The 13348-nt window shown below is 43.6% G+C and overlaps 2 protein-coding genes, 1 long non-coding RNA gene and 1 other non-coding gene across 5 annotated transcripts in view; 3 read left to right on the plus strand and 1 right to left on the minus strand.

Annotated features, from left to right (window-relative positions):
* The window catches only part of nme7 (NME/NM23 family member 7), a 106174-nt gene extending 93785 nt beyond the window's left edge, over positions 1 to 12389 (minus strand). The window contains exons 1-3 of one of the 2 annotated variants that reach the window (XM_082962329.1): positions 11499 to 11517; positions 3138 to 3239; positions 757 to 923 (exon numbers count right to left, since the gene is read on the minus strand). In XM_082962329.1, coding sequence (XP_082818455.1) covers positions 757 to 923; positions 3138 to 3140 — 170 coding nt within the window. In that variant the 5' untranslated portion in view covers positions 3141 to 3239; positions 11499 to 11517. Of the gene's footprint in view, positions 1 to 756; positions 924 to 3137; positions 3240 to 11498; positions 11518 to 12332 lie in introns of those variants that run through there. The other variant, NM_001141095.1, reaches the window with a different exon arrangement.
* Positions 1 to 13348, plus strand: part of LOC145861120 (uncharacterized) — a 50593-nt gene that overhangs the window by 16870 nt on the left and 20375 nt on the right. The gene's annotated exons all lie outside the window — the stretch shown is intronic.
* On the plus strand, positions 305 to 380 carry trnaa-ugc (transfer RNA alanine (anticodon UGC)). Its single transcript has one exon. It is a non-coding gene; the product is annotated as a tRNA-Ala (tRNA).
* The window catches only part of zgc:172121 (Homocysteine S-methyltransferase), a 7425-nt gene continuing 6812 nt past the window's right edge, over positions 12736 to 13348 (plus strand). The window contains 3 exon segments of the mRNA NM_001139790.1: positions 12736 to 12886; positions 13082 to 13149; positions 13244 to 13348. The exon segment at positions 13244 to 13348 is cut by the window's right edge and continues 68 nt beyond it. Coding sequence (NP_001133262.1) covers positions 12779 to 12886; positions 13082 to 13149; positions 13244 to 13348 — 281 coding nt within the window. The 5' untranslated portion in view covers positions 12736 to 12778.

A 13348-nucleotide genomic window follows, 5' to 3' on the forward strand; every position in this document is an offset into this window, starting at 1 on the left:
GTTTTGTCTGTTGTTCCAAAGTGGTCAAAGTAGTTGATTTGTGTCGAAAGTTGCATTATTTCATTTACAGTGAACGGAAGTTGGATGTGACGATGTCACAATGAGGCCTTTTCAAATCTTCAAGAAATGTCATGTAAGCGGATGGAGGACCAAAAAAATTTAATAAAAAAAAAAATCACTTCAAAAGTATAAAAGATATAAAAAAAAAAAGAAGTTGCATCCGGAGCCATCTGCACGTTTTAGAGTTTGAATGGCGTTTCTAGCTTAAACGGTGTAGGAGGAGGAGTGTTCCAGAGAAGAAGAAGGTCCCGTGTGGCTCAGTTGGTAGAGCATGGTGTTTGCAACGCCAGGGTTGTGGGTTCGATTCCCACGGGGGACCAGTACGGGGAGAAAAAAAAAATATATATATATAAAAATGAAATGTATGCATTCACTACTGTAAGTCGCTCTGGATAAGAGCGTCTGCTAAAATGACTAAAATGTAAGTAGTATGTCGAAGACTTAGAATGGGGATGTTTGCTTTGCAAGTCCCATTAATTATGCTCAGCTCACTAGACTGGGGATCCCATTAATTATGCTCAGCTCAGCTCATCAGGCCCCTTGTTGATGTGAGGACTAAAGCAATTTTCTGCCTAATGGTAAGTCTGCCAGTGCATCAACCTCTAAACAGTGGATTATAATTATCTGTCTTCTCTACAGGATGTCAGAAGAATGTGCGCCACCACATCAACACACAAACAAACAAACAGGAAATACCTCTCTTTCTTGCTGCCGAGCTTGTTTCCTGTATACTGGTCTCCATATCCAATCAGGTCGAGTTGACGGGAGAAAACGTTCACGCGGTTTCCGACAAACAGGTCCTCCTGGTGAAGCTCGTCGTATTTGGTCCGTCTCAGGAAGGTACGCTGGTTCTTCACATCAAACTGGAAAGAAAACAAAAATAACATTTCTAACAGCTCCAAATAAAAGTAACACAAGACCTGAGCATTTCAAGACCTGAGTATTTCAAGACCTGAGCATTTCAAGACCTGAGCATTTCAAGACCTGAGCATTTCAAGACCTGAGCATTTCAAGACCTGAGCATTTCAAGACCTGAGTATTTCAAGACCTGAGCGTTTCAAGACCTGAGCGTTTCAAGACCTGAGCGTTTCAAGACCTGAGCGTTTCAAGACCTGAGCATTTCAAGACCTGAGCATTTCAAGACCTGAGTATTTCAAGACCTGAGCATTTCAAGACCTGAGCGTTTCAAGACCTTGTCCAAGAGAGATTTACATGGTTATCAAAACGTCACGCCATGGTAAACCTTCACGAAACACAGACCTTATTTTAAGTGTTTCTAAAATCCCCTACGGGGAAAAATGAACGGCCAAACATCAATTGGAACCATTTCCTTGTTTGACTGCTAGGTTTTATGGGTATTATGACATCTACACTGTGGAGGTCTATTCTAGACATTATTGAGACACTAGTTTTCTCAGAGGAATCTATCAAAATGGGGATATGACTTGTAAACAAAAGTAGTTTAAACATTAAACTAACATGCACTTTGTATGTTACATGTTGCAACACAGATGTTGAAGGGAAACCGTCAGGGCATTTACATTCAGAAAGTACTCAGACACCTTCCCTTTTCACACATTTTGTTATGTTACAGCCTTATTCTTCAATGGATTAAATGAAATGTTTTCCTCATCAATCTACACACAATACCCCATAATGGCATCACAATACCCCATAATGACATCACAATACCCCATAATGACATCACAATACCCCATAATGACATCACAATACCCCATAATGGCATCACAATACCCCATAATAGCATCACAATACCCCATAATGACATCACAATACCCTATAATGACATCACAATACCCCATAATAGCATCACAATACCCCATAATAGCATCACAATACCCCATAATGACATCACAATACCCCATAATGACATCACAATACCCCATAATGACATCACAATACCCCATAATAGCATCACAATACCCCATAATAGCATCACAATACCCCATAATGACATCACAATACCCCATAATGACGAAGCAACAAAAGAAATCTAATGTATTACAAATAAAAAACAGATACCTTATTTACATAAGTATTCAGACCCTTTGCTATGAGTCTCGATATTGAGCTCAGGTGCTTCCTGTTTCCATTGATCATTCTTGAGATGTTTCTACAACTTGATTGGACATGACTTGAAAAGGCACACACTTATCTACAACATATAAGGTCCCACAGCAACATTTGAGAGAAATAAGCTTTTTGTGAGTATGGAACATTTCTGGGATCTTTTATTTCAGCTCATGAAACAGGGGACCAACACTTTACACTTGAGTTTATATTTATCTTCAGTATATTTTAAGTAACTTCAGGGTATGCAAGACACAGATTCTACATCGTGTCGAGCCTGTAGCTCAGACAGAGGACAATATGTATGATTGAAAAGGGAGAGTAGAAATAGATCTAAAGAAACTTTTGGTCCTCAAAACATCCTCTGGTATCAGCATCCTCCCCACACTCAGCCCCTGGCCTGTCTACACCACAGGACCGTGTGATTATATCAGCATCCTCCCCACACTCAGCGCCTGGCCTGTCTACACCACAGGACCGTGTGATTATATCAGCTCAGCCCCTGGCCTGTCTACACCACAGGACCGTGTGATTATATCAGCTCAGCCCCTGGCCTGCCTACACCACAGGACCGTGTGATTATATCAGCTCAGCCCCTGGCCTGTCTACACCACAGGACCGTGTGATTATATCAGCTCAGCCCCTGGCCTGTCTACACCACAGGACCGTGTGATTATATCAGCTCAGCCCCTGGCCTGCCTACACCACAGGACCGTGTGATTATATCAGCTCAGCCCCTGGCCTGTCTACACCACAGGACCGTGTGATTATATCAGCTCAGCCCCTGGCCTGTCTACACCACAGGACCATGTGATTATATCAGCTCAGCCCCTGGCCTGCCTACACCACAGGACCATGTGATTATATCAACTCCACCCACACTCAGCCCCTGGCCTGCCTACACCACAGGACCGTGTGATTATATCAACTCAGCCCCTGGCCTGCCTACACCACAGGACCGTGTGATTACCTAGCCTAATGCTTACCATCTCCACAGAGCCATCCTTGGGGTAGAACAGCAGCTGGTAGCGGCGCAGGAGAGCAGCACTGGGGTCATACCACTCTGCCAGGAAGGCAAAACGCTCCTCCTGAAGACAGGACAACAGTGAGAAGCAGAGGGATGTCAGACAGTGACCTAACACAGTGACCTAACACAGGTTAACGGACCCCAATGAGTTGATCTAACAGAGGTTAAGGATGCAGGTTACAAGGATATAAAAAGGTTACAAGTGTTGTGTTCGAGACCACCTAAAGCAAGACCGATTCAAGAACAAGACCGGGGTAAATCGAGTCCAAGTCAAGGCCAAGCCCGGAGGGGAGTGGGGAGGAGGGGAGACTGAGTCAAGACCGAGACAAGGGGTCCAAGGTCCAAGACCAAGACTAGAAAAATACTAGTCCAATTCAAGACCATGATTGTAATTTTGTCAAATTGCCACCATAATAAGAGTTCTATATGTCCAGTATTTCTGTGTTCATATTTCAGAACAACATCTGGGTTCTTCAGACATTACGAATAAATAATACATTCTGGGGGAAAATAGAGCCACAGAGAAGGGCGAAGGATTTATAAAATAATGATTAGTATAACATTATATGATAATTCATTATTATTTTCAATTATGTTCTGATTTAATCTCGTCAGTTTTTTGTTGGAAAGGAAAGGATTAACACTGAAGAGGGGAAGAAAAAAAAAAGATCCAATCAGGATTTTTCTTTGCTGGTCTCTGGGCAGATAAACCGAGCTAGCTAAGTCAGCCATTGGCTAGACCATCAGAAGTTAGAAAAAAAGCATCTGCCATTCAACTGTAGTAGGGCAGAATTTTGGAGTGACAGTGGAATCAACCAATCACATTTTGACTTAAATAGCCGGTGCGACTATTTTGCAGCTGCAGCAAATGTTATCAAAGAGGATATTGTTGCTAATTTGTTAGCTTCTCCCTTTTTTAAGAATAACTTTCAACAAGAAGTTAAGTTTCAATTGAGCATAATCTGGTGAGTGGAACTGTGTTTTTTTTTTTACTGCAGTGCTGTTGTTAGCCATCTCTTTGAAAATAACTTGTGTGTGAAACATTGTTCCATTTAAAGTGGAAGTGACAGCCATTTTAGCAACATGTAGAAGAAAAAGAAAATAATAATCACAAATTTGATGGTCTAAAATCAACAACAATGCTTTTAAACCATCAATCTGATTGGCCTGTCAGGGCCTGGCTCCCCCAGTAGGGTGGGTCAGTGTTTCCTCTGCGTTCATTTAAATCTGGCGCTGCGCCACGGCAGAATCATTGCCGCCACACCAAAAAAAACATTTTTCCTACCAAACATAGTTTCAATAAAATTTTGTAAAAAGCACATTCGCTTTTCATGGTAAATAGATAATCTGTCTGGGTTCAACACAGTTCTGAAGGTTAACATCAATTACATCTATAATATTGCTGCCACAACTGTAACAGCAGTTAGCTATCCAATATCCACAAGTATGTTGATGATAGGAACATGGTTAACTAACGTTACTGGTCTAGCAAGTTAGCTAGCTAGCTAGTTCCTTTGGAACTGTATCAAGTGCAAGCAAGGTAGCTAGCTACATTTATCTGTCTTCTTTTTTTTCATTTTTTTTTCTCAAATGAGAAAAAGCGGCGAAAGCGAAAGGGGGGGAGGAGGGACAAGTGTCAGGTAATGTTAATTTAGCTAGCTAACGTTAAAATCAGCCTGAATTAAATGAAACTTTACTTAGCTAGCTAACGTTAAAAATCAGCCTGAATTAAATGAAACTTTACTTAGCTAGCTAACGTTAAAATCAGCCTGAATTAAATGAAACTTTACTTAGCTAGCTAACGTTAAAATCAGCCTGAATTAAATGAAACTTTACTTAGCTAGCTAACGTTAAAATCAGCCTGAATTAAATGAAACTTTACTTAGCTAGCTAACGTTAAAATCAGCCTGAATTAAATGAAACTTTACTTAGTTAGCTAACTTTTTAAAAAGCTTAAGTTATCATTTTTTTTAAAACAAGTGTGTATGGTTTACTTTCCTAGACAGAGAAGAGGCAGAATCCCAGTAGTGAGGTAGGGATGCATGAGGGACAGAATGGAGCAGAGGAGAGAGCCATGAGGGGAGATGTAAGGAGAAAAGGAAAGGTGAGAGGAGAGCAGAGTGGAACAGAGGAAAGGAGAGAAGAAGGTACAGAGGAAAGGAGAGAAGAAGGTACAGAGGAAAGGAGAGAAGAAGGTACAGAGGAAAGGAGAGAAGAAGGTACAGAGGAAAGGAGAGAGGAAGGTACAGAGGAAAGGAGAGAGGTACAGAGGAAAGGAGAGAGCCAGGAAGGGAGATGAAGGAGAAGAAAGAGGAGTAGATAAAAGGAGAGGAGGAGGAGTAAAGCCAAGTGAGCACAACCGACAAATTATTTTTATTCCACCTTTATTTAAGCAGGTAGGCCAGTTCAGAACAAGTTCTCATTTACAACTGCGGCCTGGCCTAGATAAAGCAAAGCAGTGCGACACAAACAACAACACCGAGTTACACATGGAATAAACAAACGTACAGTCAATAACACAATAGAAAATCTATGTACAGTGTGTGCAAATGAAGTAAGGAGGTAAGGCAATAAATAGGCCATAGTGGCGAAGAAATTACAATTTAGCAAGTAACACTGGAGTGATATGAGGATGCGCAAGTAGAAATACTGGTGTGCAAAAAGAGCAGAAAAAAATATATATATAATTATGGGGATGAGGTTGGTTGGATGGGCTATGTACAGCTGGGCTATGTACAGCTGCAGTGATCGGTAAGCTGCTCTGACAGCCAATGCTTGAAGTTAGTGAGGGAGATATAAGTCTCCAACTTATTTTTGCAATTCGTTCCAGTCATTGGCAGCAGAGAACTGGAAGGAAAGGCGGCCAAAGGAGGTGTTGGCTTTGGGGGTGACCAGTGAAATATACCTGCTGGAGCGCGTGCTACAGGTGGGTGTTGCTATGGTGACCAGTGAGCTGAGATAAGGCGGGGCTTTACCTAGCAGGGTCTTGTAGATGACCTGGAGCCAGTGGGTTTGGCGACGAGTATGAAGCGAGGGCCAGCCAACGAGAGCATACAGGTCGCAGTGGTGGGTAGTATATGGGGCTTTGGTGACAAAACGGATGGCACTGTGATAGACTGCATCCAATTTGCTGAGTAGAGTGTTGGAGGCTATTTTGTAAATAACATCACCAAAGTTCAGGATCAGTAGGATAGTCAGTTTTACGAGAGTATGTTTGGCAGCATGAGTGAAGGAGGCTTTGTTGCAAAATAGGAAGCCGATTCTAGATCTAATTTTGGATTGAAGATGCTTAATGTGGGTCTGGAAGGAGCGTTTACAGTCTAACCAGACACCTAGGTATTTGTAGTTGTCCACATATTCTAAGAACCGTCCAGAGTAGTGATGCTAGATGGGCGGGCAGCGATCGGTTGAAGAGCATGCATTTAGTTTTACTAGCGTTTAAGAGTAGTTGGAGGCCACGGAGTTGTATGGCATTGAAGCTCGTCTGGAGGTTAGTTAACACAGTGGTGTTGTCTGCGTAGAGGTGGATCAGAGACTCACAAGCAGCAAGAGCGACATCATTGATGTATACAGAGAAAAGAGTCGGCCAGAGAATTGAACCCTGTGGCACCCCCATAGAGACTACCAGAGGTCCGGACAACAGGCCCTCCGATTTGACACACTGAACTCCATCTGAGAAGTAGTTGTGGAACCAGGCGAGGCAGTCATTTGAGAAACCAAGGCTGTTGAGTCTGCCGATAAGAATGCGGTGATTGACAGTCGAAAGCCTTGGCCAGGTCGATGAATACAGCTGCACAGTATTGTTTCTTATCGATGGCGGTTATGGTATCGTTTAGGACCTTGAGCTTTGCTGAGGTGCACCCATGACCAGCTCGGAAAACAGATTGCATAGCGGAGAAGGTACGGTGGGATTCGAAATGGTCGGTGATCTGTTTGTTAACTTGGCTTTCGAAGACTTAGCTTAGAAAGGCAGGGTAGGATAGATATAGGTCTGTAACAGTTTGGGTCTAGAGTGTCTGCCCCTTCGAAGATGTTTTAGTGCTCGTCAAGGGCAGACAGGTCTGGAGTGAACCAAGGGCTATATCTGTTCCTGGTTCTACATTTTTTGAATGGGGCATGCTAATTTAAGATGGTGAGGAAAGCACTTTTAAAGAATAACCAGGCATCTTCTACTGACGGAATGAGGTCAATATCCTTCCAGGATACCCGGGCCAGGTCGATTAGAAAGGCCTGCTCGCTGAAGTGTTTTAGGGAGCGTTTGACAGTGATGAGGGGTGGTCGTTTGACTGCAGACCCATTACGGACGCAGGCAATGAGGTAATGATCGCTGAGATCCTGGTTGAAGACAGCAGTGGTGTATTTAGAGGACAGGTTGGTCATTACAGTTGCTGTCCTTTCAAAATAATGAACCTGGGCCTCTCAAGTGGCGCAGCGGTCTAACACACTGCATCGCAGTGCTTGAGGCGTCACTACAGACCCGGGTTTGATTTCAGGCTGTGTCACAGCCAGCTTTGACCGGGAGTCCCACAGGGCGGCACAATTGGCCCAGTGTCGTCCGGGTTAGGGGAGGGTTTGGCCGGGGAGGGCTTTACTTGGCTCATCGCGCTCTAGCGACTCCTGGTGGCGGGCCGGGCGCCTGCAGGCTGACTACGGTTGTCAGTTGAATGGTGTTTCCTCCGACATTTACATTTAAGTCATTTAGCAGACGCTCTTATCCAGAGCGACTTACAAATTGGTGCATTCACCTTATAATATCCAGTGGAACAACCACTTTACAATAGTGCATCTAAATCTTTTACGGGGGGGGTTAGAAGGATTACTTTATCCTATCCCAGGTATTCCTTAAAGAGGTGGGGTTTCAGGTGTCTCCGGAAGGTGGTGATTGACTCCGCTGTCCTGGCGTCGTGAGGGAGCTTGTTCCACCATTGGGGTGCCAGAGCAGCGAACAGTTTTGACTGGGCTGAGCGGGAACTGTGCTTCCTCAGAGGTAGGGAGGCGAGCATGCCAGAGGTGGATGAACGCAGTGCCCTTGTTTGGGTGTAGGGCCTGATCAGAGCCTGAAGGTACGGAGGTGCCGTTCCCCTCACAGCTCCGTAGGCAAGCACCATGGTCTTGTAGCGGATGTGAGCTTCGACTGGAAGCCAGTGGAGAGAGCAGAGGAGCGGGGTGACATGAGAGAACTTGGGAAGGTTGAACACATTGGTGCAGCTGGCTTCTGGGTTAAGCGGCCGAGTGTTAAGAAGGACGGTTTGACTGGTCATGTTTCGGAGGACGCATGGCTCGACCTTCGTCTCTCCCGAGCCTGTTGGGGAGTTGCAGCGATGAGACAAGTTTGAAAAAGGGGGTACAATTTTTTGTTGTTGTTGATGAAAATAAAACACAAACCTGTCACACACTGAAGGTCTATAGGTTCACCACTGAAGGTCTATAGGTTCACCACTGAAAGCCTATAGGTTCACCACTGAAAGCCTATAGGTTCACCCCTGAAGGTCTATAGGTTCACCCCTGAAGGTCTATAGGTTCACCCCTGAATGTCTATAGGTTCACCACTGAAAGCCTATAGGTTCACCACTGAAGGTCTATAGGTTCACCACTGAAGGTCTATAGGTTCACCACTGAAGGTCTATAGGTTCACCACTGAAAGTCTATAGGTTCACCCCTGAAGGCCTATAGGTTCACCACTGAAGGTCTATAGGTTCACCACTAAAGGTCTATAGGTTCACCCCTGAAGGTCTATAGGTTCACCCCTGAAGGTCTATAGGTTCACCACTGAAGGTCAGTAGGTTCACCACTGAAGGTCTATAGGTTCACCCCTGAAGGTCTATAGGTTCACCCCTGAAGGTCTATAGCTTCACCACTGAAGGCCTCTAGGTTCACCACTATAGGTTCACCCCTGAAGGTCTATAGGTTCACCCCTGAAGGCCTATAGGTTCACCCCTGAAGGTCTATAGGTTCACCACTGAAGGTCAGTAGGTTCACCACTGAAGGCCTCTAGGTTCACCACTGAAGGCCTCTAGGTTCACCACTGAAGGCCTCTAGGTTCACCACTGAAGGTCTATAGCTTCACCTCTATAGGTTCACCACTGAAGGTCTATAGCTTCACCTCTATAGGTTCACCACTGAAGGACTATAGCTTCACCACTGAAGGTCTATAGCTTCACCACTGAAGGTCTATAGCTTCACCACTGAAGGTCTATAGCTTCACCACTGAAGGTCTATAGCTTCACCACTGAAGGTCTATAGCTTCACCACTGAAGGTCTATAGCTTCACCACTGAAGGTCTATAGCTTCACCACTGAAGGTCTATAGCTTCACCACTGAAGGTCTATATCTTCACCTCTGAAGGTCTATAGGTTCACCTCTGAAGGTCTATAGGTTCACCTCTGAAGGTCTATAGGTTCACCTCTGAAGGTCTATAGGTTCACCTCTGAAGGCCTATAGGTTCACCACTGAAGGCCTATAGCTTCACCACTGAAGGCCTATAGGTTCACCACTGAAGGCCTATAGGTTCACCACTGAAGGTCTATAGGTTCACCACTGAAGGTCTATAGGTTCACCACTGAAGGTCTATAGGTTCACCACTGAAGGTCTATAGCTTCACTACTATAGGTTCACCACTGAAGGCCTATAGGTTCACCACTGAAGGTCTATAGGTTCACCACTGAAGGTCTATAGCTTCACCACTGAAGGTCTATAGCTTCACCACTGAAGGTCTATAGCTTCACCTCTATAGGTTCACCACTGAAGGTCTATAGGTTCACCACTATAGGTTCACCACTGAAGGCCTATAGGTTCACCACTGAAGGCCTATAGGTTCACCACTGAAGGCCTATAGGTTCACCACTGAAGGTCTATAGGTTCACCACTGAAGGTCTATAGGTTCACCACTGAAGGACTATAGGTTCACCACTGAAGGTCTATAGGTTCACCACTGAAGGCCTATAGCTTCACCACTGAAGGCCTATAGGTTTTGAGAATGATGATCAGCAATAGCCAATAAGAGCTCACCAGAGAAGAGGCGAGTGAGCTGGTGACGTTGTAATCACCCAGAATGTGAAGACTCTCGAGCGGGAGCCATGACTTTAACCAAAGTGTCAAATCGTTACAGCTCTGAAGTTCACAAGCAATGATATTCAATTCAAAACGTTAGCTAGATATTTACAACTCTATACGGCAAGTGTCAATGAGCTGCTTTTTGCCACAGCTCGTTGTAGCTACATTAACAATGTAATCACATCATTGTTTTAGAGAGACAGCGTGTTGGCATGGAGAATCCTCACGACCAAGTGAAGATTCTTGTAGCGTGTGACCTTCCGTCTCTGCCAAATCCTTTAGTATACACACCCACTACGTTGGCAAGACAACAACAAAAAAACGACAGGAAAGTTGAATGTGAGAGGCTCAGCGATGTTATTAGTATTTTGAAAGTCGTGCAGAAGTACACCCAGCCTAAACTAACATCTGTGCTAGCCAGGCCAAGTTTTGATAACTAGATCCATGTGGTCTCCCACCACACAGAGAGCTGAGCCTTCATTTCAGCCAGCTCTGGGAAGAGAAAGACCATTCTTTCTCAGACACCTGCTGTCCCACAGTGCTATCAATGGAAACATCTCCTGCTGCTGCCTGCAATAAGGTAGATCAATATTCCTCACAAAAAAATGAATCACGTACAGTGAGCGATAAACTAGGTAAGAGAGATTTGTTATACAGTAATACAAAATGCTTAGAAAAATTGGTACTGGTCCCGTATTCACAAAGCTTCTCAGAGGGCTGCTTTAATTATCTAGTCCCCCTGTCTTATTCATTATGATCCAAAAAGGCAAAACTGATCCTAGATCAGCGCTATTACTATAAGATGCTTTGTGAATACGGGGCGGCAGCGTAGCCTAGTGGTTAGAGCGTTGGACTAGTAACCAGCAGGTAACCTATTGGTTAGAGCGTTGGACTAGTAACCAGCAGCTAGCCTAGTGGTTAGAGCGTTGGACTAGTAACCAGCAGGTAGCCTAGTGGTTAGAGCGGTGGGCTAGTAACTGAAATGTTCTAAGATCAAATCCCCGAGCTGACAAGGTTAAAATCTGTCGTTCTGCCCGCTGAACAAGGCAGTTAACCCACTGTTCCTAGGCCGTCATTGAAAATAAGAATTTGTTGCCTAGTTAAATAAAGGTAAAAAAATACGGCCTTGTGAGCATATTTATTATGCCGACTCTGCTGATGTACCTCTAAGCTAGTCTACAATGCACATCACATTCAGTCAGTGCAGTTGGTCAACTGATTGCATGGCAGGTAAGCCAAATTCAGTTGACTTAACTGTCATACTTACTGTACTGGTCTCCTAGTTGGACATGTGATGGATGGATGGATGAGACCCAGTCATGGTCAATGATATGAAAGACAAAATGACACACATGTAAATGATACACATGTAAGTGTTGGAGAAAATGCTGTCACTATCTTCTCCCCACAAATGCCTTTATATCAGCTATACATTATAACACTGCGGGACGTTAGAGGCCAAACAGTAGAACAAACATTATTCTACTAATAAGATTTTCTGTCCATCACACAACCTGGACAGCTCATTGTGTGGAAATTACTCCATCTACCGGTAGAAAATACGGTAACAAATTTACCACAATGGCCTGGGGAGCCTAACGTTAGCAAACAAAAAGATATTATTTGCGTCAAGTATTTCAACTGACCAAGTAACTTCGCTTGGTTTTATGATGTAAAAATTACAAAAACATATCTTGTTTCTGCCTGCATTGGGGCGGCAGGTAGCCTAGTAACTGCGTTGGGACGGTAACGTTAACCGAAAGGTTGCTGGATTGAATCCCTGAGCTGACAAGGTATAAATCTGTCTGTCTGCCCCTGAACAAGGCAGTTAACCCACTGTTCCTAGGTTGTCATTGTAAAATAAGAATTTGTTCTTAACTGACTTGCCTGGATAAATAAAGGTTCAATAAAAAAGTCTAAGTAATGTTACTTTGGTTGGTTGGCTAGCTAGCTATGCTAGCCAAAGTTCGCAAACGACGGTTCACTGCTTCCTAAATCGTACACCATTTCAAACATGTACAGAGGCATGTCTCTTTTAGTGCTTTGGGTAGCGCCTACATTTATGAAACCACGAAGGGTAGCTAGCGATGCTTTATCTTACCATTATTTTAGATAGAGATTCCCGATGGTGACAGTTCGTTTGGTTAGCTAGTTAGCTTCGTTTTTTTTTTTTTTTTTTTTACAACGTATCACCATAGCAACATGCGCAGAAATGTTTAACACGGGCAACAAATTGATTTTATAACAACAAATAAATAACTTGGACGCTTTACATAAATATAGGACGAGAATTTGTACAGAATTAGCAACTAATTCAAAAATAATAATAATAAAGTTGTTTCCGGAAGTACATCTATGACCCCTTGCGCAACGTGGGTTAACTTGTTGTGTTTTGGTTTTGTCAGAGATGGAGGTAGTTAAATATGTTAATAAATAACCAATCTTCCTTTTACCCGAAGAGGACAAGGTGCAGCACCGGCTTAGTAACGTTACTTTAATTTAGTCAAAGATAAATGGCTGAGTGAGATAGACTACCAGTAAGTGACCATGGACAAAACGGATATTCTAAAACCTTTCATGGATGTTGGTCGGGGTCCACTTATTATTGATGGTGGACTGGCAACAGAACTGGAATCAACAGGTTGTAAATTACAGGTGAAATACATCAAATTTGCATTTTATGAGTAATTCCAAAGAGAGCTGGGTTGTAATCATTACATTATTCCAAACAGCAACTTAAACAAAATATTGTGTTGGACAAATGCAGGTTTGCAACAGAATCGGCGTAATGAATATGCTCTTGTAGTTCACATCCTGTATATTTGACTAGAATGTTTTGCGTGGATACAGGGAGATCCTTTGTGGAGTGCAAGGCTGCTACATACTAACCCACAGACTATTAAAGATGCTCATTACAGGTGAGTTGTTTAACATAGACTATTGATTGATTGTTGTAGTTCTGCCTTTACTGTTGCAAAGCATTACAGATGTGTTGTCTCTCTCTCTTCCTAGGTTTCTGTGTGCTGGTGCTGATGTGATAACTACAGCCACATACCAGGCTAGTGTTGAGGGCTTCACCAGGCACCTGGATGTCACCCCTGAACAGGCCAACCAACT

Source organism: Salmo salar, chromosome 16 (genome assembly GCF_965601325.2).
Source record: "Salmo salar chromosome 16, fSalSal1, whole genome shotgun sequence".
Lineage (NCBI taxonomy): Eukaryota > Metazoa > Chordata > Actinopteri > Salmoniformes > Salmonidae > Salmo > Salmo salar.